The 27,186-nt window shown below is 41.3% G+C and overlaps 1 protein-coding gene across 1 annotated transcript; it reads right to left on the bottom strand.

Moving 5' to 3' along the window:
• Positions 1–26,892, bottom strand: YY1 (YY1 transcription factor). The gene is made up of 5 exons (XM_069783469.1): positions 25,951–26,892; positions 16,121–16,283; positions 6,333–6,393; positions 3,675–3,833; positions 1–2,600 (listed from the first exon to the last, which is right to left on the bottom strand). Exons 1-5 carry the CDS (start codon positions 26,645–26,647, stop codon positions 2,418–2,420), a joined length of 1,263 nt encoding a protein of 420 aa, XP_069639570.1. The 5' UTR covers positions 26,648–26,892; the 3' UTR covers positions 1–2,417.
• Positions 26,893–27,186: the final 294 nt, after the last annotated feature.

The raw sequence follows: 27,186 nt of genomic DNA on the forward strand, positions 1-27,186 counted from the left end.
TCAATGCAATTATTTATTCACATGCAATATGGAATTAACTAGTTACAAAGCAAGATCTTTCACGCTGCTAAGCATTGCTATTTACACTCAGGAGTGTATTGAATGCTACTGATTTGAGGCCTAGATGAAAATTTTTCAGATCTCTCTCTGTAATCAGATGCAATATAACGAGGGGCAATACAAGCTTCAGTTACCAGTTAATCCTCTAATCAATATTTAATATAAATAGTTTAGTCTCAAATGTATGTTCAAAGATGAAGTACTGACACCATCAAGGAATCTCTTTACTTTGCAATTCAATAAGATGGGTACCACTTTGTGACATAGGAAAGCAAACTTCTGCGCAAGCCTAACATCATCATATATACTGTTTAAGAAAAAATGTAAGGTCAATTAGAACTAGACTGAACTGATTTTATTTCCTTCCAAAAAGAATAGACACTAATTTAACTGTATACAGAATTTAATTTAACTATAACTATACAAGTTTCAGTATATTGTCCTGTTCAAGAACTGCTTATATTAAAAAAAAAAAAAAAAATACTGCCAAAATTCTAATGCATACTTTACAATTAAATGTTCCATCTTTCTTTCTACCCCTAATAACCTCAGACTAGAGCTACAGTGTTCAGATTAACTTATGTACGGATGAAAATTCCCTTGGTCTTAAGTGTAGTTTCATTATTACCCATGTTTTTTCCACTACCACCAAAACTGGACTCAAAAGTAAGTTTTGTGGTATTAGCAATGAAAAATTTGATGAACCTTGTAAGAACAGAATTCAGAAAAAGATTAACAACAGTTTTTACTATATTGAAATGTCACATCCCTCTAAAAAATAATACTTATGCATTTCTGTGCATATTCTTATGTTTATTAATCTGTCACATTTTACTATAGTATCTGCAAATTTCTTACTTTGAACACTTGAACAAATGAGTAGTAACCACTTTTAGTTAGACCATCAAAATTCCATGAAGTTCTCTGAGAACTCTGAGTTCCTGTTTTGAAGTAAAAGGTGTCCAACGAGGTTCCAAGAATTTTCACCATTATACTCAGTCAAACAAGTTAACCAAAAGAAAAAGACAATTTTCTTTTTTTCTGGTACGATCACTCAAACCCTACTGTTCCCCCGCTTTCTATTGTTATTGCATTTAAACCTCCAAGATTCCTTACCTTGACTAAACAAAGGTGCCCATTTAGTTATTTGCTGTACTGTTTTACCTAGTTGCTGTCCAGGCACACTGAAAACTCCACACTACACTGCCAGGTCTCCAAATCCACCATTCCAGTTATTGGAAGTCTAGGTCACTGAAAAAACAGAATTACAATCAGCAATTCTGTTTAGGTATACCACTTGACGTGGCATTATGTAATTTCATCACAAATCGTTGTAACTGAATGCAAAGTAAAGGAAACTTGAGTTTATTTAGCTTCCAATTTCTGGGAGGTCAAGAGGAACTAGGACTGCTCTGGACAACAAAAGAAAATAGACTGTGCTTACAGATCATTTTCTGCCATATTCTTTCTTTAGGACCACTGTTTTATTGTTGCCCTTTCTATTACATGGGATGTACATATTATCAGGTGTTAATAAAAGGTCAGTGCCTGTACAATACATTCTACAACTGAGCACCACTTTCCGTAACTGAACAGGCAAAGAAATTACACTGAACATCAGCATCTGGCAGTATTTCTCCAAAAAAAGTGACTAAAATGGGTTTAAATTGATTAACACTATTAAATCACATCTAATATTTGATACTACATGATTTCATTACAGCTATACGATACAATTATACAAAATGTGTTAACATCAAAGAATACAACCAAAATTAAGATAGCAAACAAAACCTATATAACTTTTTTTCTTTACAGGAAAATACTTTTGAAGTATGCATGTAACTGCCCATTCTTTTAAAGAAAATCTACCGCAAGCAAAGTTATCAACCTCCAGAAAAATCACACATAGCATTACTACGCATATCCCCAAAAAGTGTACAATATGCACACTTGGAAAATACAAAATTAAAAAAATCGTAAGCAACAGGTGAGCTTCATATTTATAAGAACGTGAAAAGAAGTCCAATTTTAGCACTGTTGTATAAAGAATTGTCTTTTTTGATGCAAGTTCATGAACTGACCCCTCCGGTTGAGGCCACTTTACAAAACACCGTGTTCTTGAAACGGGATTACAGAGCAAGGTAGAGCATCTTAGCAATGTCACCTTAAAGTTTTTTTTTGTGGGGTTTTTTTTTTGCTTTTTATTTACTACTTATCAAAACACGTCCTTTAGGTTTGCAGGGTTCTTTTTTTAAAATTCTTTCCTAGAAACAATATACAAAGGGGAGGCATATTTATTTCCAATTCATACTCCTGTAAGATGCTTTGAGTTCAAGAACTTTCTCCTCCAACTTTCACTGGTTGTTTTTGGCCTTAGCATGTGTTAAGATGTGAGATTTCAGGTTAGTTGATTGCGCAAACTTCTTATTGCAGCCATCAAATGGGCAAACATAGGGCCTGTCGCCAGTATGAATTCGCACGTGTGTGCGTAAATTGAAGTCCAGTGAAAAACGCTTTCCACATCCTTCAAACGTACACTGTTGAAAGGAAAAGACATACTCCATTAGTTAACAAAACAGTACTCATTTCAGTCATTGATTAGAACCATATTCCTCTTTAAATCACTAGACTGCACAAACATGAAGCTAGATGCTGAAGATTATTATAGGTGAAGCTGTGGGCATCACTTGTAAACTGCATTAAAAAATAAAATTAATACTTCACAGTGTTTTACCACAGCAGTGTACCTATTTTCAAATGCTTTCACTAAAACCACCTTCTCTGCATCTGAAACAGTATTTTGCTATGCTATAGTAGAAAACAGAAACAGTGTTTCACATCAGAATTTCCCCCTTTCAGTGACAATTGCAAAGATTTGCTCATTTTACCAGCTTTACTTTTAAGATGGGCTTGGAATACATGTTTAGCGGTAAATACTTATATTTACCACACAGCAGATCCAGTACACACATCTAAGTGAATGCCTAAGGACTGCAAATCAAGTTTCTGAAATAACTTATGTAACCATAAATAAATAAATAAAACAAAAACTAACATATCTTAACTATGAATACCTGTAAAGAAGATTTATAAGGAGTATCATATGAAGTAGGCAGGGGACCTCTGGTGGCAGAAGCTCATGTGACTTGATATGAATGGAAAGAGATTCAGTGACTACCATCATTTTGCTGAAAATTGATTAATACCCGCTACTGAAAATTAGCATCATGAGTCAACTGAGCAAACAGCTGCAAGTCTCAGTTGCCCACAAGTGCTAAGTTGGAAAGATGATGAGGAGAAAGAGACGTTTTCCTTAATCAGTAGTAACTGCAGACTTCGTTTTTAAAGTGGGTAACTTTACATCATATTTTGGAAGGTATGTCCCATGTACATACAATTTGCTAATTTCTAACAAAAGCCCAGGGAAATAGTTAAACGATAGCCTAATTAGCTTAAGGGCACTTCCCATTTTTAAGGTGATGGTTCAGTGCCTCGTCTGATTTTAGAAAAAACATAGTATACCCAAAATCATATGGAAGCTAGGTTACAGTTACAGTTTACACATTTTCACCAAATAAATTGTGGTACTTAAGCCTGGAAGTTAACAGTACCTGAAAGGGTTTCTCTCCGGTATGAACTAGCTGATGTCGCTTTAGTTTTGAGCTCTCCACAAAGGCCTTGCCACATTCTGCACATACGTGTACTCGAGGGCCATGAGTGTGCAGATGCTTCCTCATGGCAGAGTTGTCCCTGAACATCTTTGTGCAGCCCTTAAAAAGAACAGTGAAACTCAATTAGTAGATAAGCTAGTTCTGATAAAAAAGGTTTTATCTGCTAGAGTACAGGCATTTAAAAATGCTTTTATATCCTGAATACTTTCTTAAAAGTTGGCCCTGAAAAGGAGACCCCTTACATTTATTTTTAAAAAGCAATACCAAGAAAACTAATCATTTGAAAAGCTGACAAAAAACCCCCACAATCCCAAACAAAAAAACCCAAAACCCCTCTCTTCACTTAGTATTATTAACCATGTGCAGTCAAATGAATAATAGGACAGTCTCATGGAGAAGATGCAGCTCTGAAAGAAGCAAATGAATAAACCAAACAAAAGCACTTAACAGTTTCAGGGAAAAAAAAGAGACAAAACAAACAAAAGACAGAATGATAGTTCATGGATACCTATGGTATATACACTTCAATATGCTATATTCTGAGTACTACAGTACTACAATATGCAATATAGTCTCTAATATACCACAGATTATTCTCTAGTACCAATTTGTATGTGCACCACTCCATCTCCCAACATTCTGTCCTCTTCCTTCTCTGCCCTTCTCATTCCTGAGAAGAAATGGAGCAAGAGGGTTTCCAGCACATAACAGCTTACAGAAACTACCTTGTCCAAACTGGCAGCAGCAGATTGATCACTACCACCTTGAGATATAAAGAGATTGCCACTGCTTCTACAGTTTAAACCTGCAAAGTGATAGTGGGCAACTGAATAAGATAGAAGAATCTCTGAGTTAGTGCCAACTCAACCTAAAAGCAAAAGATACTCACATTAACTCAGGTACAGCCATTGGAAGTCTTAATCTGGGGTTCATGCTGCATCAACACAGAATTACTACTTTTGATTCCAGAGTACACTTAAGCCAGAAGTGACCGAGGGCTCTCTTTCCCTTATCTTTCTATACCTTTTTTTTCACCTTTTAGTGACAATCAATAGACATCTATCATATGTTTTATAAATGTCTTCCTCAAGGTTCAAAATCCCTCATAAAATCCTGTTAACAACCATAAATTCTATCTGTACTCCCAAATGATGCTGTTTAAACTTACATTAAACTAGTCTACCAACATCACTATATTATGAGCTATAAAATTCAACAACAGAACCTAAAGGAACATTAAACTGCTAATCTTAAATTCTGCAGGCTTCCTCTTTGGAAATTATTTTTTTCAAAACTAATAACCACATTTAGATATGCCTTATTTCTTAAAAAGGGGGGAAATGCCACTTTCAGGAAGAGTTCTCTCTTCAGGCACTAGAATTTCTTTGGCTAATTTAACAACTGTTGTGCCATCATCCATTGCACATAACAGAACTGGGTGGGGCAAAGCAACACCAAAATAAACACACTATCAATTTTTTTTGCATTTATTTCAAAGTCCCTGCTTGCCTCTGAGAGGAGCAGTTACATATTCTACAATATTTTTTCTTCTTTAAACTGAAGTAATAAATGAACAAAGCCTAGAAACACTAGAAGAGAGAAAATGGAAGGACAGAATATTCTTTTTTTTTCCCTTGTTCAGATGAAGTTGAAGCTATGAGAAAGTAAATCAAAGAAATGAAGGCAGCATTCCTCAGTATTATAAGGAGTAACTGTTCCTGTATCTCCACATACTATACTACACTACAATAAAAACATGACACTTGTAGAATGTGAAGAATTGGAAATCAATATAAGCACAAAGAGGAATCCAGCAAATTCCTTAGACTATGCCTGTCAGAAAGAAGCCTTCTATTCATGCTCTCTAATGTGTACTATTAGCTATCTGCCCTGATTATTTGCTAGGCTCACACTTATCTAGACCAGAAGTCAGCAAGATTGTATTTGTGTTTTTTTTGTTACAGACTAAGTCAGCTAACAGAAGCTCTACAAAAGCTGGATAATGCAGTAAAGCTAGATGCTACCAATCCAGGTGACTGGCAACATTTATTCAAGACAGAGGCCTCCCCACTCCCAGTGGGTCAGAATCACATCTCCAAGATGCCTCTCTCTCTTTTTCCAAGACAATGCACCTTCCAGCTCTGTGGAATGTAATTCAAAGTCTTCCAACAATGCTGACTTTGGCATCTGCACCATAAATTGCTGATTCCTGATCTAGACTCCAAATCTGTCATAGTTTCCAAGCAAGGATATATAGATCTTAGGAACGTACTTTGAACAGCTTTCAGAACATTCTTTCAAGTATGTATTCTTGGGTGGCAGGAAATCACAACAGTAAAACCAGCATGTTAGGGACTGTGCATCATGGTTACCAGAAGATTAGGGATGCACTAACCTTAAGACAAGGAATGGGAATAATATATTATTCAGTGAAAGGTTTTTAAGGAAGCCTCTAAAGAATAATAACTAAAATACAGTTTACTGAGCGTAGTCTATTAACAGTAACATACTTTAGTTATTCATTCTCAAGAGAAAACATCAATACAAAATTCTGGTCTACAAATTACTACCTACTCAGAAGCTGAGCACTTCACTTACTTTGTGAGGACAAGCTATCGTTCGTGGAGCGTCATCTTCTTTAATTTTTCTTGGTTTCATTCTTAAAGATAAAAAACGAAAAAAATTAGTAGAAAAACATTAGTAGACAGCTCTTCTCCTGTAACTGCCTACATAATGCACACATTTATTCGATAAGTATTACGTGCATCAATAGTACTCAGTTTAATATTTTCAAAACCTTCATAATAACATTAACAGTATAATTTGGCATTTGGAAATTTCAGCTTTTCCAGAAGGACCTCTCAAATACAGAATAAGACATTTAATACTACCTTCCTAGTCCTTTGAGTATGTGGAAATAGAAGTTTTTTTCCTGACTTACACTAATTATAATTAGGATGTTTTGTCTGAAAACTCAATTTTTGTTGTGCCAGTACCCATGTGGCCTATTTATCTTCACTTCCTCTCTATCCCTGCACGAGGACATGAATGACAGAGTAGCCTCAATCATTTTCACCACACAAGACTTCAGAAGAAAACCCTACAGATGCAGGGAAGGCAGGCAAGTTGTAGAATCTACATAGACAATGTAGACATCCGTTAGAACAACAGAAACTGCAATTATTCTTACTTCAAGCTACTGTACACATGGATTCCACTCTTGGCAACTGACAAGCAATCATCTGTTTACTCATGGTCGCTGATAGGGATCTTCATCACTACATTATAGGCGCCATTAGTCTCCATTCACTACATAAGGAGCCCAGCAAACTATTACTTGCATGCGTTAGGTGTTTCAAATACAGTGAGACTCCCTGTAGAAAACAATGTTAGAACAGTCCTGCTGTAACAACCACCTGTCTGAATGTCAGAGAAGAGTCAGCTGTGTGGACACTATTCCAGGGAAGTGCACTGCACTTCTACCTACATTTATTTCTCAAACCTGTAGTGCTGCCTTCTAAAAAATAAAATAAAAAAAGGCTTATCTCCACCATAAGGTGGAGATAGGTACCTGTAAATAAATGCACCTCATACCACTGAAGATTCACTTAAATAAGTGATGAGATTTTGCGCATGCCAAAACCTTGCTGTAGAAGGGGAGCTAGTCTGTTTATGTGACTTCCTCAACAACTTTCCTGGTAATACAGAACTATCTTATACTGTATAACAAGATAGCTACGTATCATATCTGCAAGTTAAAAATGGAAGGTTTTCTGATGTACTCTCTAGTCTTAATTAAACAGAGATGAGTGGCTTGAATTTTAACAAAAGAATTAGAATTTCAGGATCACTATTCTTAACATTAAGAAGCAGAGGAATCTGTTGCTATCCAAGACAGTTTTAATCCCCGTGAGTTCAGTTCCTGGAAATAGATATGGAAGAACAGGGCTGGGGGAAGAGATTTCCAAGTAGTGCACACATGGTGTTTTGGGTTTTTTTTACATGCATTTTTAATAATTGATCTGAGACTGGCTAAACAGCAACTTCGAAACATTCAAAACAATTCCCAAGAACTGTAGGGAAATAAGCTAAAATTCTTCCAATTTGACTGCATAAGCGTTTGTTTCTTTGCAGGCAGGGTCCAGTCTTCTTTAGTACTGTCACATTCCTATGCGTATGGCTGAAATCTGCTGTTTCACCTGCCTCCTTCATGTGGACAGGTGAGAGAGGACAGCAACAGAAGGCCTTGTGAGGCTGAATTAAGGCAAGAGCAGTAAAAAACCTCTCAGAGAGGTCCTGAGGACTGGATCCAGGAAAATCTCCTTATAACTGCCAGTGGAGTCTTATGTGATGGAGAAGTCTCCTTTGACTCTGTGGGCTATCATTTGTCCCTTGAACAATCTGACTCCTCTCAGTATTGTAGACATAGCACAGTTCAAGTGATCGCATACGGACTAAAGCACTTGACAGTTAGCCACTTCACAGACACAACATTAAAACCCAAGGATTTAGAGGCTGCGTTTGTTCTTTTCTCTAAATGGACACTTAGGAAACTCCTTCTGGCTCAGCATCTCCAGACTACACTGAATATGTACAGTGCTAACTGAAGAACACTGCAGTCTCCTGCAGGGTTAAAAATACAGATGTGACAAAAAATATGGAAGCTGGAAAGTATCACATCCAACAATCTCCTCATTTACAGATACTAACAGCTCCTAGAGGACGGGTGTGGGGTATTTGTGTAGACAAAGCTCCTCTTGCACCATCGCCAGCAGCATACCTAAACTTTTCATCAATTTAAGGGCAGAAACATCCTGAACTCCATCTGTTCCTGTAGACCAGCCTCTTTATTATCTTAATCTTCCTGATAACTTTTCTTTTTTCAAGATTACAGACCAATTTAGATGACCTTATTGATTAGATTTAATTTATATAATCCAATTGGAATACAGAATGGTTGTGCTGTTTAGTTTACACAGCCTCTTTGAGTAAAGTATTAAATACCTAAATCCAAACAAGTTTTTGGGATTAACCACCTACACTCTCAGTGAGGTTCTGGACTGATAGTCCTACAGGTACTGAGGCTATAGGAAAACACACACACAAAAGCTTTCTCACAGTACCCCTACAGAAAGCATTCAACTAGCCTTTGCATGGGATTCTCCTTATTAGTCTCTACAATTTTTACAAAAGGAAAAGGCACAGAGATGAGTGACTGTTATGCCAAAATGGACACACAGAGAAGAATGCTCTGACAAGACGGGACATGAGAGAACATAGTGCCACGGTTTAATGCCATTAGAGATCAAACGCCCTTAGGGGACAAAGCTGGTGCCAAAAAACACCTCCTTTACTTCTAACTCTATCAACTTGTTACATGTTGGCTGTTTCATTCCCCCAGCAAAAAAAAAAAACACAGAGCAAAAAACTTCTAGGCCCAAGATCTCTGTCAGTGACATCATCAGAATGAGTAAAATCACTATTGTTCTGAAGTCTTAACTGACCACCTGTAAAGGGAGAGACTAGACACAAGAGATGTGGTAAATAGCTTTAGTGGGCAGCGCCTGCATTTTTTACACTTGGCATAAGATCCCACTGATCACTGTGTTAAATCCTATTTGTAACTCTTGTGTCTTGCCTCTGGTATTAAGTCAATCTTTAAGAAAGAAATGCTACAACAGTGTCATCTGTGACAGGCTGCTGAAGTAGAGTGAGAAGGTAAACATCCTGGCCAGTGTAGTCAGAAAACTTCTACATCAGTGTAGTCGGGAAGTTTGAGGAACTAATCACAGCTGAACTGGATGGTTAGACATGGGACAGACTGGAGCTTCGACATACACCGTACATTTTTCAGTTCAGTGTCTGAGCAGGCATGTAACATTATGAGTGTCCATTCTGGAATAAGCTGACTTTTTCATTTTCAAGCTTTGTTTCTAAAGTAAGGAGTTATCAGCCCAGCAGTATACTTGAACGTACAAACATTTAGTCCCTATTGACTACAAAATGACAATAAAGTTTAGCTAATAAAGGGGCAGATTTAAAATCTTTTCATTTCTCCTGGAAGTATGGAAAGTGGGCAACTTAAGCTTAAAATGAGGAAGACGACTGTGTAGAAGCACAGGGTTCACAGGCAACCAAGCTATTCAACAAAACAGAAGCAGATACTTCAACAGGAAGAGGTGGCAAACAGTGTCCAGGTTGTATCTCAGTGCCACAGGCAGCAAGAAGCTGCTGGGCCTTTCATACACTTGGATTGAAGGCATGAGGGCATGTACACCACAGGCACAGCTATAACAGATCATTTTGTCAAAAATGTCATGTTGCTCACAAGGCTGTGGAATCCATATAAACAATCACTCAAAGAAGAATTCAAAGACTTATATATTCAAATGTATTAGAAAAAAGATTTTGGTCTTACTTTAAAATTAACTTTCTGCAAAAGAAGACCAGACTAGAAACTGGGCTGTTGATCTTAAATTACACTGTTGAAGGTAGCTTTTGCTGGTGGTTATAGACTTTTGGCTCCCACCCAGTAGAGCATCTCTACAGCTCTGTCCAAGTTTTCTTAGCCTGAAACATTAACCAAAACCAGAACTCTAACACATACCACTATTTAAAACAACTACAGACACACACTTTAATACCTGGGTGGAACTTTTGCAACAGCTGCCTTTGCAGAAAGTCAATTTACATGACAAGACCAGAATTTTCATTTCTGCAGTGAGTTCATATGGGCCATGCCCAGTAGTAGCAACTGCAGACTAGCTAACTGTGAAAAACTAGCAAGTGTACCTTTTGGATCAAGGCAGTGGGACACTGTGATTAAAGTCCAAGTCTTTTAACTTGTATTGGGGGGTGGGGGCGTGGAAGGACGGAATGGGGGACAGCAGCAGGAAGGTGTGCAACCCAATAGCTTCACAGAATGAGGTCCATAAAAGCACACTCTCTTATCCATGCATAAAGATTGAGTGAAATCACAGGTATTAAACCACTCAGTACCTCAAAATAAAGCAACCAACTCTGTAACTGTGCAATATCAGAAAGTAACAGCTAACTACCTCCTTTCACCTACCCAGCTGAACTGAAAGAATGGTACCTTGAGAGAACCAATCCCCACCCCAAACTTCTGTCAATCTCCACAACCTGTTGTCTTGTAGATAGATCCAGTTTTAAAACTTAGCCACAGAAACAGTGTTAGGGCTAGGAATAAAGAAAATCCATAGGTCAAAAAACAAATAACAGTATAGAACTTCCCCTTTGTTCCATCATCTCACTTTTTTGCCTCTTAAATTTTTGTGCTCTCACATCCTTTCTTCTCCCTCTATACATAAATCTGACCTAAACAGCATCACTCTCTCTCAGACAACTCCTTCGACATATCCTAGAGGTCTCTGATGACCAGCAGTGGTATTCACCTGTGCTGATGACTGCATTGTTAAGAATAATTAGAAGAAGAGGAAATTAGTCTGTATCATCAGCATCACTGCCACTTCTGATCTGCTCCCTCACTCTGCCATTCCCCTTGTACTGCCCTGCTGAGGCAAACAACATGAGCGTCATGGCCCTATGCTGCTGCAAGAATTCATTTGTGCTGAAGAACTCCTGAAACTGGCTAGACTGGCTTTTGGATAAATGGACAAAAGGGGAGTGGCACAAGGTGTCCTAGGAATCTATCTGCAACCAAAGAGCCCACAGCCAGTGTCTTACCATGCTTTGGTCACAGTTAGGTAGAAAATGTCTTAAAAGGAAAAAGTTCTCTTCCACTCCAAGATTCTGGCAAAAATAATTACTAGTTTTGTCCCAGTTATGAAGAATATTACATGTGTAAACAGAAAGAGTGACCTTTGCAGTGTGGTACAGAGCAAGAGACTTCCCCTCCCCTAGAAGAACACTTTGTGTAAAGCAATTGTCAGTTTACTGCACTTTAAGCTTCTCTGTAACAAGAGCAAAACTAGTAGAAAAGCATACACCTTATAAAGAGGCCTAAATCATAAATCTAGGTGACTAGAATGCTTTGTCACTTTTAAGAAAGGTGTCCAATTTCAAACTCTTATGCAGTTTCCTCTTCTTTGTTTCCTGTCCATTTTGGAAAGTGGATAGAAAGGAAGGGCAGTCCTCACAGTGGCTCTCCTTCAGAAAAGGTACTAAGAACAGAAGATAAAGCCATGGAGAGTAAAGTTTTTACCACTAGGACCCATTACTGTGCCAATTTCCCAGCTATAGCATACCCCCCTCTTATTTCTTAGTTTTACTGATGTCTCTATTCTGCTTGCTTTAGCCAGTTCAGTCATGTATCTGTCTGGAGGGTAAGAGGGAGGGAGAAAGTATCAGGGATATCCTTTTTAGTGGCTTTGTTTGAGGGAGTTTGCCATATGCACCAACTAGAAATGTCTGCTACTTCCCCAAGCTTTTATTGCCAAGCAGTTATGACTCCTTCACAGCTAACTACAGAATTACTTGTAATCAATTTAGACTTGGATGAAACATTTTCTTTCACTTCAAGGGATTTCCAGTGTGCCAGTCAAAGGTATAAAAATCGGAACATGGTAATTTACTAGGTTTTATTTCTTTCTGAGCAGATCATTCACACCTAATATTTCACATTCCGATATGACTGCCTAAGAGAAATCCACAATTTTTTTTTATTTCATTTTTAAAGCATACTAGAGAAAATGCATGAGTCCTACAATAGAACCAAATAATTTGTAAAAGGTGATAAATTGCCTAACCAGGTATATTTTATGGTCATTTCTCTATGCGTTACTGAACACATCTTAATGTTCTGACACACCTTGTTTATTCACAGTGTTTTCAATAGTTTTAGAATGTATAAAAGCCTTTCCAGGAAAAAATATAAGAGTTCCCGTTAAAGGAACCGGATTCCTGCTACATGACTCAATGACAAATGCACTAAAAAAAGCAGCGAAAGACAATTGTATCACAAGAGACTGTAACTGCTCACGCTGCTAGTGCCACCTAGCTGCTGAGCAGCAGTGGTATCCCTTGCAGATACTGCAGTTTAAAAAAAACCAACAAAAAAAACCCCAAAAAACAATTAGAGGGCTGCAGAGCTACAGAGGACTTCCAAGCATCAAGTCCACTCCTGCCTTACCTCTCACTAACCAGACCGTGATCACAACTCCAAAACCTTGCCTGAAATCTGTTACCACTCAAATTCAAGCTTTGCCCGCTTAAACTTAACCTCAGAAGTTTGTTCCTAAGAATCAATGCAAATGCCTCAGTCAATTTACCCTTGATCAAAATAAGCTGCATGGTTATAAACAGTGAATCCAGCCTGGTTTTGAGTAGCTGATTCCTACAGATGTGTAGTGAGATTCTTCCAACTGCCTTAATGAAAACAAGGAAAGCAACCCAAAATAATTTGCTCTCAACTGCACAAAATACACTCAGCATGCAATTTTACTAGCCATTTCATGTCTCCTTAAATGTGGACTGTGCACAATTATTTTTCAAAGTCATCAAGATATGAATTTGTTACTCTAAACCTTACTCACAAGCACATGAAGCTACTTACTAAGTTTAAAAGTAACAATTTCAACTTTACATGCTGCTCAAAGTTTTCAGAATACAGCTACTGAGAATTTCAAAGTTCTGGATTGTAAAGCAACCAGCAATGCTTGAAACTTTCAGAGAGAACTTTACACTAAATAAACACATTCTTTTAGCACGAACAACTGTATTCCTAGGACCTCTAAACCCAATTCCAGTACATGTAAACCCAGTTTTTTCTTCCAGTTTGCCATGCAAGGTTTCTAGCGATATTGCACACACAGCAATCTAGATCAACAAGGCAAATGATCAGTATAAAAACAGGTTTATAGATATCAGTGCTTGAATTCATGTTATTAGCTAAAAGGAGTCCCTTCAATACGCTTCACTGCAAGAGGACCAAAACCTTAAAAACAATATTCAAATTCCAATACACCCATCTTCTTCAGCCTCAGCTATACACAATCATTTAAGATCTAACATAAAACTAACAGACTTTTCTTTTTCACTTTCCTTTTTTTTTTTTTTTTTTTAAGGTAACAGCACAAGTTTGACAGTCATCAATTCTGACCAAGAAATCGAAAAACCTTTCTTAAAAGATGCTTGAAGTTTTCACGTATCTACAATTAAGCTATCAGAACAATTCTTCATGGGTTTTGAGCACCTTGGGGATATTGCTGAAGGTCATGTCCCCCCCAAGCTGCTTACTCTACCAACATACATTTGTCTTATGACTGACGTAGATTACATTTTATCTGCTGTACAGAAATATATTAACAGAAAAGTGACTGTAGACATAGAACTCCATCTTTCCATCATCTGCTACAAATTCTAGCTCTAGAACTCCCTAGAACATTCTACCATGAATAAAAAAAAGTGGCAATTTTAAATTAGTGCCAGCTGCCACTAATTTCTCAACAGAAAACTTAACTAAAACCCAAAGATGCAGTACATTTTACAGTATTAAGAAATATAAAACAGATCCAATAGAAACAATCTGGTTATTTCAAGAAGCCCAAATCCTGGCAACCATTTCAAGTATTCAAACCAATCTGGAAAAAAATAATCAGTATTTGCATGGAGAATACCCTATGAGAAACTACTTAAACTTCCTAACAGAAGATAGCTATTCAATACTTAAATGTTTAATAGAACCGAAGGTTTCAGTATATTTTGAAATAACTGGGAATACCATTCTAAGCACATGATGAGCAGAAATGCGTAACATTTTAGAATTAGAACACAATGTACACTCAGAGTATCACTTAAACATGTCTTTCACAAAAAATTGTATTAACGTTTCAGCAGGTCTCAGAGGAACACATAACCACTTTGATCAACAATAGTAAAACAAGTAATCACAGTATCAATAGCTAGAACCACCCACCACTTTAGATAAAACCCTGTGTTCAGTTGTTTGTGATGTGTTTTTATACATTTTCAGATCAGATAGCCTGAAGCAGGGAGCAAGCCCTGCAAAACTATCTTACTAGGAGCCTTCAAAATCCATAGTTCTATGGCTCTACTGAAAATAATTGTGGGAAAAGGCTGTGCTGGCAATACTCGGGCACAAACACACTGCAGAGTAACAGAACAAGCTTGTAAAAAGCAGCAAGATCCAAGAGGTGAAACAAGAGCAGATGCACCCACTGGACACCAAGATCCACTTAACCAAGAAGCCAGACCAGAACTTGTCTCAACAGTCCCTGCCCTCTAGCAACTAGCTGAAAAACCCAGTGGTTAAAAAAAAAAAAAAAGCACGCACTTCTTCCTCTACTAGTTGACCCACGAAGTAAGAGTAACAGCATCTGACCATCCACCTGCTCTAAGTTTCAGAATTGTGCAACAGAGCTCTGAAGAATAGCCAGCTGGTAACAAAATGAACATGAGCGTAGCTTCATACATACGTTTTGCTTTCAACATGCAAAAACTCCTACCAGCAGCTGCAGGAAGCTAACAGTTGTGCTCAATATTTGGACACACCAGCACGAACGCTGCCCATGCACTGACTGGAGGAGTACGCCTTTGGTCATTACAAGCAGACAAAGCAGGGGACCAAGTAAACGCTGCAAAGGCGACCCTAACATCACAGCTTCCCTGTGCCAAAGCAGACTTCTCCGGTGACCTCACGGTTGCCCTCTGGTGGCCACCGGCTGGCCTGAGCACTCGGTACCAGAGCCAGGGGGACGGGGAGGGGAGGGGGGCGGGCGGGGGGAGGAGACACATGACACTTTCGGTACTCCGCCGTAGAACAGAGCTTCCCCCACTTCACCTCTATTTGAAAGTAAAAGTCACCTTGTAACTCAGGTCAATCTATTGATACGTAAACGAGGACAATTCTGATGCACTAGAGGAAATCCAAGCAGTAGTTACCAATTGTGAAACTGGAATTACCAGTGGCACTTGAAAGTGCAAGACACGTGACTCTAGTAAAAAGAAGTTTAAAACCTAGAGCTTCAGAAGCAGGTGAAAAAGAACAGTAGTGGCAAACTAAATGCTGTAGTCTAGCTTTCTTGTATTGAACAACCCGAATGCAGCATTCCACTTATCAGATCCTTTGGCGCTGAAGAATCTAAGGCTACTCACATGAAAGACACATTCTGTCCTGTTAAAAGATGCAGTCTATCAATGTATTTAGGTACTGTCTTACCCAACAGAACAAAGACCAGAAACCATTTAAGAAGTCACTGCTGAATATAAAACTGAGTTATTTTAACACAGCATCAGCTACTCTGCTCCAAGTCCCTTGTTTTAGAAGATGATTAAATGCAGTAATAAGCCAAACTAAAACTACTATTTATTTTGCCTAACAGTTTCATAATTAAACCAGTGAAAATAAAACCATTTTAGTTTTAAAATCCTTTCTTCCTACTTACCTAGCAAATTCAGCCAGTTGTTTGGGGTCTGAGAGGTCAATGCCAGGTATTCCACCAGGAGGAAGTTTCTTCCCTGTCATGTACTCTGAGTAATCTGGAGGAGAATTCTCTCCAATGATCTGCTCTTCCACCACTGTTTCATGGTCAATATCTTTTTTATCATCTGAAATACACAAAATACTGAATTCAATACATACTAAAGATCAAAACAACATGTAAGTTATTAGGCTGCATCTCAATACAAATTCACTACTGCTGCACACTTAAAAGAATACTTCCAGATTTCCACACTAATTGTATAGAGCAAAAAGACACCCATACAGTTACATCATGAAGAACACAGAAAGAACACAATGGGTGACAAAAAAAGCACAGAAGTTGCATATCTACTTAAACAAATAAGGAAACAAGTAGAACAATCCTATGAATGTTGGCTGCATTTGAAAGATAATGCTCTCTTCCTGAAACAATGCCTAAATATTTAATTCCCTTAAGCTCTCCAAGACTAACCTTCACCATACCCACTCTGGATCTCAACAGCAGTCGGTAAAAAAGCCAGGCCATCAGAGGAGGGGCAGATACTTACCCTAAGACGTTAAGACTACTGATCTTTACTTCAGTCTTCAGACTCCCTTGACCTCCAACAGAAGTGTCATGGAGGGACAAGAAATTTAAAAATAACTGCTAGTGGGCTTCAGCACTTGCCCATAAAATTAATGGTTTTCAACACTTGCAGACAGGACTGAAAGAAAGCAAAAACCTAAATAGCATGTCCCTCTCCCAAGGGGGCCTCTTCCTTCCATGTCAGAGGCCAGCATAAGCTCTTTCCCACTCTAGAACAGCAGATAGGGATCATTCAGAGCTTTGATCTGCACACCAGTTAAGATACTGCTATTTTATCTGCTCTAGAGCTCCTCCTATGCATTTGTGCTCAAGGACTGCACTGAAATCAGGTGGAAGACCTGCTGTTGCTGTCTACTCACATCCAGACCTTGGAACATGCCAAGACATAACGTTTTCTCTCTCCTCTTGCTATTTTACAACAGAAACCAGAGAATGGAAACATCCACTTATGCTCCTCACTGCAGTGCTCACACCAGCAGGAAGAAAGACACAGCACCTCTCCTGTTTTCCACCCTCAAATACACCTATGACAACAGATGTGTATATGGCTGTAACTACTCAGCTAAACGTTAATAAACTTGCCACCACACTACTTCTCCTACTCTGTGTATGGGGAGCAGATTCTGCAGATCACTTTATACACAAGAGGCTTTACAAAAACAACAGGAAGTTTTATTTTACAGGTAGTGTTTAAGGAATGGAAATACAAGGTGGTAGGACAGAAATAGTATTCCCCCAATTTAAAAAAAAAAAAAAAAAAAAGGAAAACATAAGGCACAAAACAAATGAAGCAACGTTTTTTTTCTTTTTTTTTCCTAAACAGAAACAAAGGAAATAACATTATTCATTACTCAGTAACTTTGGTTAGGAAGGAGAGGACAAGACATCTGCAAATAAAAGAAATGTACTAAGGACAAATTTCTATTCAATTTGTAATGCCTGCTTTTAATGTTTGCCACTGAGCTATTTCTAGAAATGTTACTGCTAGTTTGGGGTTTAATCTGATCTACCAGATCAAATAGCAGTTCATGTATATGTTCCATGGTGAAAGAGGAAAACAGACTCCAAAGCTGCAAAGACAAAAGTGTTAATAAGAAAATACTATCTGCAGCATTAAACTGGAAATAAACTACAAAATTTACTATTGAGACAATTTTTTTTATTCTAATCTAGTTTTCCACTCACCACAGTACCTTTCAGTTTTTACCAGTGCTTTAAAGAAAGCAACTAGATCTTCCTTAAGCAAGGATTATATGTTAAGTTTCACAGCACCTGCAGGAGTTACAAATTCGAGTCAATAAATCTCCGATGTGGCAACAATTTGTTCTTAAAAACAGAAGCTTGAGAAAAGATATTTCGCAATGCCTACACAGGCAGAAAAGACATCATGAAGCTCAGAAGAGCACAAAACTTCTGGAAAGCTAAAAGTGACACCTTCTCCATGCTGTAGACTAGAATGAGATCAGCTGCCTTCAATGTAGCTATTTCAACAGCTACCCAGAACTTCCACTTTGACTGTTTGATGACATTCATAACAGAAGTAAGTTTTCATTTCCTGCCTCAGATCAGATGCATGAGTCAACAGGGAAATTTTGTATACATTCCTTAAGATCATCTTTCCTTCCCTAGCATAAAGGCTCGCTATTATACAATGCTTTCTTGCCATTTGAGGGCCAAACTGAAAGAAAGTAAGCCTTCAGTGCCTTTACTTCCCAAAAGCCCACCAACAGAAATCAATTCCACAGCTATTCAATTCCACAGGCTACTGGAGTAAAACATGAAAAACTATGAACATGTTGCTTTGATACAGTAGAAAATAAGAGAAAGTATCGCTTAATATATTGGCAGTTATGTGAAAATAAAACGGAATCAAACCTTCCTATACCAAAAAAGATGTATCTCTACAGCAGCACAAACCTGCAGTTTAAAAAGCTAATTTAAACCAGAACAACAACATACAAAACAGTTACCTTAAAGTGTTATGTCAGGCTAACATCCTTCAAGATAGAATACCTGGTTCACACCAAAAGTCACATACTTTTTCAAAAGTAGAAGCAGACTTCAGTAGCTCTTTAGTATTCAGATCATCCTAGTTACAGACCTTCTATGACACTATTAACTCATTGGAAAAACAAAACAAAAACACCACACAAAATAACTCCCACACACTTCTTCGGAAGGTGTTTGGAAGAACTTTACCGATATTCTCTATGCCCAAATTTATCACAAGTTTATTTGGTATCCCCTACCAACCTCGACTAGACAGCTCAAAGTTTGGAGGCTAAAGTCCAAGCAAACTTATGTTAACCAGTATCCTCACTGCAAACAGGGCAAGTTGACTGCTTGACGTTTTCTGCCTTCAAGCAAGTCCTGATGCCCACTACATCCAAATTACTTCCCCCTTTTCCTCTCATGAAGCATCAGAGGATCAAACATACTGCATCCAAAGCAAAGCAAAACACAGAGACACAACCCTGAAATTCTAGTGACACCTCTGGAGAAGTACAGTACAAATAAGGCATAGTAACTCCATGCAGTTTATGCCCATGTCAAACTAACGTGATGCCACCCATACAAGCTAAATATGGGCAGAGCCATGGAGCCAGTCAGGAAATTAACTGCTATATGCTATCTAATCTGCCTTGGTTTGTCCTTTAAAACCACCTGAGAGTACAGCAGACTCAAATATAAGGCATTTTGCTTAAGCATGTATTCAGCACTATTCTTACAGATCTAATGCAGCTTTCTGTAAGGAACTTGGAACAGGATTTTAGTCCTGTCTTCTGAAAGGTATTGAAGATGTCAATGCAGGTCAATCAATTAATCACGTCATCTTCACAAAAACATGCACTACCAGTCACTGCAATAGCTATGTCCAGTATCTATCTTATAAAGCTGTAAAGTACTGATTTGTTAGAGATACCACAGATACCTCCCAACATCCTACTATGCCCAATTACATTAGGATAGATACTTAGTGTAAATTGGGTTGTTCTATGTACCTGTTTAGGACATGCCCAAACAAATCTCGATGTTCAGTGTCCTTCCATCTGCACTTCTCTCACGCCCTATATAGGGGCAATACACATCTTGAACTGGATTCACTTCTGCACTTCAAAGCAAGTATGTCAAACAAACTTTTTTTTACTAAGATCAGTGAAAGTTCAGCATTTTAGCCACCCATATCTTTTGACTACCACTTAAAACACATTTGTACTGGTGAAATAACCAGAAGTTTTAAGAGTACCAAGCCCAAGTACCAACTGATGTAGGAAGAAGTCAGATTACTGGGATAAAACTAGTAACCGCAGATTCCAAGTACCAGATCAATGACAAATCATGGAAGAATCTGTTTCCCAAGACTTTATTGATTACCTTTTGCTCTTATTACCACAGTCTCTCTATCTCTGCAGCCCTTCTGTTGCACAGAAAATCCATCCACCTCTGAACCACATTATTGCATGCATTTCTAGAACAGTAGCTAGCTCCAGCTGACATCTTTGGAACTCCCAAGCTTTATAAAATGAACCCCTTAACTCTCAACCCAAGAGGCGTTGTCAGTATTTCTGCCTCAGTTATTCTTGATTTTAGCCGTTGTACTCCAATTCTAGATCCCTAATTCTCTAAACCACCCTCCTCCTCTATTACAGAGCAGGGAGAACACATTGTTATTCAAACAGTATTCCCCTGTGGAAAACAAGGAGTGCAAAAGGGAACTCAGAAGGTACACTTGGTAGCAAAGCAATGAGACCTAATCCTACAGCCTCCTCCCCAAGGTACCAAGTTAAAAGACATTCTGCTTACCAACTAAAAGGATGAACAACATCTAAGCTTAATTTTCTTTTTATGATCAGTTAAACATATTTGTCTTTAAGAACAGTTGAAATGCAATTACATGATAAAGGATGTATTCGCAACTGTGCAGTACACCAAGGCACTGTAGTAACAGCTTCGTTATTGCTACCACATTGCAATCTCCTCAGGCGAGTTAGTTCATTGGTCATGTTTGGAAGCAAAGAACCATAATTAGCTTGTTAAATAATACAGTTATTAAGCAGACACTTCTGAATGTTAAATTCCATTTTGCACAGTATGTAATTTTTTAACCTAATCAGCTGCTAGGTTACTTTCCCTCTGATGTGCCTTGCACACAGATGGAGAACAGGTTCTTCTTTCCCTGTGTCACCCATCTCTTTATTTCACACTGAGACACGAACTGACAAAAACACTGCATATATCAAAAGTCATCATCTGACTTCAACATTTGTGAGACACCGTGCCAAAGCGCTATGACCTTCTGAATCACCAGCATACAAGTGACGTTGACCTTTCAGGGAAGGATCCAATAGCAAGTTAGAGGATTCTAGTTTGAAGGTGGGCTAAGAGGCAACTTAACTGAGACATTCTAAGTGATGAACCACATTCATGTATTTGACTTTCAAAGCTGAAAAGATATTTAAAACAGCTGCAGGAAAATATCTACCTTATCCTCTAAGGTTCACTCGTAAAAACATCAGGGCAGACTCAATGCTTATGGATACCAAAACCCAATAATGTTGTCTTAATCAGAGTCAGAAATAGATTGTCATCTTAACATTTTAAAGGAACCAGACAATCACTTTCTGCCTCCATTATGAAAAATTTTCATGTAATAAGCTCTTTACCTGTCATCACAAAGAATTTTGGCCATCCTTGATACAGACCCACAACCGAACCTAATGACTCGTCTATCATTTATACTATGCAAGACAACTGGTGAGAAAGCAGGTGATTATTTTTCTCACCCCTGCAATCTGATAAAGTCAAATGAAAATGCTTCCTTTTTTTTTTTTCAGGCATTACAAGTTGTTTAAGAGGTTTTGAAGAACCTTCTAGAAACCCAACATGAACCCCTCAAGTTTCCAAATATGGATGCACAGCACAGGCTTCCTGGATTATCAAGAATCATTTCCAAACCATACACATAACTTCTGCATCTTTGTCTTTCCCATCAAGGAATAGGGTACTTGAGCAGTTTAACATCTGCAGGCAATGTTAAGTTTGGTTGTGCTATTTCAGCCCTAAGCTTGCAGACTATCTATGCTAGCAATAATAGTTAAAGCCAACACCTATTTCAGGTTTGAAAGCTTGACAGAGTAAGAAGTCAATACCTACAAGCAGATGTAGTTACAGCAATAGATTCCCCCCCCTCAAAATTAAGCTCCAGCTGCTTGAAATGCCAGCATTTGGCGGAGCCAACATTTCAGCACCCCCTTCCCAAATGCTCCTGCATCTAAGAATGATTTTTGCAAGCGCAATCTGACAAAGCGATTTCTAATGATCTTTCCCCTCCCCCACCACTACTGTGTACCCAACCTGGAGACAGTCACTGAAGAGGATGATTCAAGTTGAATCTAGCAAAGGCACAAATAAATTCCACTTCATAAAAACAAATTTTCCTAGTACAAATTGGGGTGTCTCACTTAGCCCCATTAACTATGTACAATTTTCTAAATCCATTATAACATACCCCAATGAAAATAATGAGGATGGGTATTAGACAGTATAGAGAAAACACACTAAAGGAACATTAATGTATCTACCATACACACCTCTTCAACCCTTTCAGAAAATAGAATGCCTTTGTTCAGTTCCTATTTTCACATGTGAAAAAAGACAAATAATTCCATTCTGAAGATCTGGAAAGCTAATCTGAACTAGAACAAAGCATTCCTGTTTCAAGCTCAACACTTTAATTAAAGTAATCATGGGTCACAAGTTTGATATCACCATAGATACCAAGGTGATAAGAGAAGTTATGGTAAGTATAAACCGTTGCCAACAACAGTACTGCAACTTCTAAGTAACCACGTAACAAGACAAGGATTGAGTAGTCCCCTTTAATCACACTCCTATGTATTTCACAGGTTATTTCTATACATTTCAAGAGGTGCCACCAGACACATTATGCTCATTTATGGACAAAGATTTATGATTGGCTAAATTTGGTACTACCCATGTACAAGCTAATATAGCAGCACTAGAAAACAGTAACAAGTTATTAATTCACATTGTCTTCCCACACTCTGGTGAGCAAAGTGCCCTTGTCCCCAATTCAAATACCCAAGAACAGCAATATAGGGCTCATTGTTTTATCTTGATGCATGGGCTTATTTACTATTCATCTTTTGATAAACTTTTTGCTAAGCATTTAAACCAAACAGTCAATTACATCAGTGTGCAAGCAAGTCTTTAATTATGTCAAAATACAGAGGCAAAACTACTATCCTTGTTCAAAATAAAGTATGCCTGATTCTGCAGGGAAACTTCAGTATAGCTACGCTTTTGCAAGCCAGTAGTTTGTTCTGGGTCTTTTTTTTTTTTCCCCCAGTTTTGCTTCTTTTGGAATTTTTCTGGCAACCATTCCCCCTCTAAAATTTCAGAGAACAGACAAACCTCAGCATTTGACCACTTCTATAACATTCAGTAAGCTGTGTAGGAGGCATAAAAGCCTATCCAATAGGCTCAGTAAAACTTCACAACACTCTTAACTGAGCAGGTTATTGCCAAAGGTTGTTTGAAGCTGGGGGGGTGTATGCACACAAGGAGGGGAGGTCAAACTTGAATACTTTTCTTTCCCCTATGTATTTTGTGATTTGGCCTTTGGGGGGCTTTTTTGGCATTAGAAGTTAAGTCAGAATAGGTATTCTGCATCCTTCTGCATCATGGATATAACTGAGTTGAATGTAGCAATGCAATTCAGTCTCCAGTAAATTACAAGCGGGTATCATTCCCACTGAGCTTGCATGGTCATGCTCATAAAGAACAAAACCATGGAAATCAATAGGGCTACCCTGATGTAATAGTTGTGTACGTGGGAGGAGAATCAAGTGTATTGATTATACAAATGGTTCACTTCAGTCAAGTAATAATCAGCATGCAGAAGCTCTAAGGAAGCATCCTATCAGGCACTACGAATTTCAGAGTGCAAATGCATGCTAGAAATTGTCAATTGATCTCAGTGAGGTCCTGTATCCTGCCAGCTCATAAGTCATACATCCATTCGCATTCAGCTATCTTGGGTAGCTTCCACAAACCAGAAGACTGTATTAGTTTCTATTATCTTTTTTCTTTATTGGGCGGTCAATTCTAAGAAAAAAAACCCAGCAAGTGTAGTTATTCAGGTTTCATATAATGATAGACAGAAGCATACAGAACCCATTCTACTAAACAGTATTTGGGAAACTCTTAAATGAAAGTTCTTTTCTGTTCATCAAGAAGCAGGGAACACTGGGCTGTCAACCACTATATACAAGAATATACTTGCTAAGTAATCCCCTACATTTAAAAAGGGAGTAAAAATCAGAATCACCATGCTTTTTACCTCTTTAGACAAGTGAATTCAGCCATCCAATAATACACTTTTCCTTCAACATTGCCCTCTAACAACTACTGGTCATTCACAAGCATCACAGAGCAAACATTTTGGACTACATCAGAAGCATAAAGAGTTATCTCTATCTTACACGACTCTTGAAAAATTCAAAAGAGGACAAAAAAATATGACATGCAAAATAGACTACCAACCTGCTATTCAAATTCATTTAAAATACGCTACATGAACTGATACTATTTGACCGCTTTTTTCACATTTACATAACTTTAGCACAGACCTTTGACTACAGAGCCTAGCTGCCAGCAATACATTTTCTGTAAAACAAACAAACAAAAAAAACCAAAAACACCCCCAAAAACCCAATTAGCCACTAGTAATACTTTTCTGCTGACTAAAAGGACTCTTTCCCCCCCATATTTTAAAGGAAGGGATCAGAAAATCGTGGCAGGTAAAAGAAGCGAGCAGGGCAGGCGCGCGTCAGGCTTATTCCAAGCCCCACAGATACTGAACACCTTCACAAGATTTTATTCCCTTTAAGAGACACTCCCACAAAAAAAACCAACTCCTCCAAAAAACACAGGCAACCTCACACAAGACGGACTCCCTGCGCCTATGTAAAAAGCCTATTTAAAGCTTTAGACCTCGCCGAGGAAAAAACTGAACGGTCTCCGAGCATCAACCAGAAATTGCTGCTTTCCTCCCCGCGGCTCCCAGGGACGGGGGTCTGCCTCCGGAGCGCGGAGCCGCCCCTCCCGGCTGTCAGCCCCTGGCTCCTGACAAGGGGATTTCTGAAGGGCCGGTTGTTCGCGGCCGCCCCCTCCGAAGCCAGCGAGCGGCGCGGGCGGCCCCCGCGGGGGCTAAGAGGTGCTTCCCCCTCGCCGGCACCGCTGCCTTCGGCCGGGGAGGCCCCACCCACACCCCGCCCGGCTACCGCAGCGGCCCGGCGGGCCGGTACCGGGCGGCCCCCAGGCCCACCCCCGCCGGGCGAGCAGTAAAACGGTATTTCGGGCAGATCGCCGTCCCCGGGCCGGGGAAAGCCGGCGGGGCGGGCGGCGCTGGGGCGGGCGGTTCTCCTCCTCCTCCCCCCCCCCCACATAACGGTCACGGCCCGCAGCAGACGCCTCATCCGGGGCCGCCGCCCGCGCTCGGCATTAAAATGCGGCCCAATGGGGCCGCGGGTGCGCGGCGGCGGCAGCGCGGGGCGGGAGGGAGAGGAGCGGCAGGCGGGGAGCCGGCAAGGCGGCAGCGGCGGCCGGCGAGGGGAGGGGAGGCGAGGCGGGCCGGCGGCGGGCCGGGAAACGGGGGAGAAGGAGGACAGAGGGCGCCGGGAGGCGCGGGGGGCGGCGGCCGCGGAAGGGAAGGGCGAGGGGCAGGCGTGGAGGGAGCGGCGGGGCGCCGCGGGGAGCGGCGGCAGCGGCGGGGCGGGGACGGGGGGGAGAAGCGAGGAGGCTGGGTTCGCCCCGCACCCTGTGCCCGCCCGCACACCCCGCCTCCCCCTGCTGCAGAAACTACGCCATTGCGGCCTAGTCCTGGAGCCAGCGGCGCGCTGCCTCCCTCCCTCTCGCACCCCCCCTCAGCCGCCGCCATCTTGGACGGCCGCCGCCATCTTTCCTTCCCCCCGCCGGAGCCGGGCAGGAGCAGCGGCGGCAGCAGCGCAGACCCCGCCATCTTTTCGGGGGAGCCGCCATACTTGCCCTGGCGATGAACATGGCGGCGCCCATCACACACATCAAAACATGGCCTCCCTTCAAAACAAAACTGTCCGAGGCGAACCGGGCAGCCGCCGGCGGGGCCCGGGGCCCGGGGAGGGAGGGGTCCGGCGCGCACTTACCCGAGGCCCACATGGTGACCGAGAACTCCCCCTCCAGGGTCTTGATCTGCACCTGCTTCTGCTCCCATTTCCTGCCGCCGCCGCCCTCGGCCCCGCCGCCGCCTCCCCCGCTCAGGTAACTCTTCTTGCTGCTCTTCTTGCCGCTGCCGCCCTTCTTAACGCGGCCCCCTCCGCCGGCCGAGGAGGAGCCGCCGCCTCCGCTCTTGCTGCCGGCGGCGGCCACGGTGACCAGGGTCTGCTCGATGTACTCGTCCTCCCCGGCGGGGGCCGGCACCGGGATGAGGATCTGGTCCTCGAAGCCGTCGTCGGCCCGCAGTCCGTCCGAGTCGTCTCCCCCTACTACCTCCTCGCGGGTCTGTACCAGGATCACCTCCTGGTGGTGGTGGTGCAGGTGGAGCTGTCCCCCGCCGCCGCCGGCCGCGCCGCCGCCCGCCCCGCTGGGGTCCCCGTCCGAGACCAGCGGCTGCAGCGCGATCATGGGCTGGTGGTGGTGGTAGTGATGGGGCGGGTGGTGCGGGCCGCACTCCTCGCAGCACTCGTCCTCCTCCTCCTCCTCCTCGTCCTCCTCGCCGCCCACCACGGTGGTCTCGATGGTCTCCACCGGGATGGTCTCCACCTCGATCTCGTGCAGCTCCACGATCTCGGCCGGCATCTCCGAGCCGTCCGTGGCGATGTACAGGGTGTCTCCCGAGGCCATGGCGGGGCGAGGGGGGGGGGGGAAAGAGAGCTCCGCGGGCGGCGAGGGGGCTCCGGTCCGCTCCCCTCGGCGGATGGTGGGGCTCGGGCTCCTCTCGCTTCCCCTCCTTCTTCTCCTCCTCCTCCTCCCCCTTCCACACAAACACCAGCTCCTCGCAGCCAGCGAGAGGGAGGCAGCCAGCCGCCAAATCCCGGCTACGCTCCCTCGCGAGACTTCCGCTGCTGCCGCCGAGACGGACCCCAGCCCCGGGAGGCCGCTGCCGCCGGGACCCGCCCCCCCGCCGCCAGGCGGCCAATCGCACCGCCCGCCGCGCCCACAACTCACCCAGGCGAGCGGAGTAGCCTACGGGGGCGCGCCGTGCCGCAGCGGACCGCCTCCATTTACCACCGCCGGCCTATCAAAGAGCGCTGCGAACGCGGAGCAGCTCCTCCCGGCGCGGAGCAGCCAATCGCTCTGCCGCGGTGTCACCCCCCCCCCCTCCCCCGGCTCCACCGCCCGCCGTGCCCCTCCCTCTTCGCCCTTCCCCGCGCGCAAGCACC

This window comes from Haliaeetus albicilla, chromosome 5, assembly GCF_947461875.1.
Source record: "Haliaeetus albicilla chromosome 5, bHalAlb1.1, whole genome shotgun sequence".
Classification (NCBI taxonomy): Eukaryota; Metazoa; Chordata; class Aves; order Accipitriformes; family Accipitridae; genus Haliaeetus; species Haliaeetus albicilla.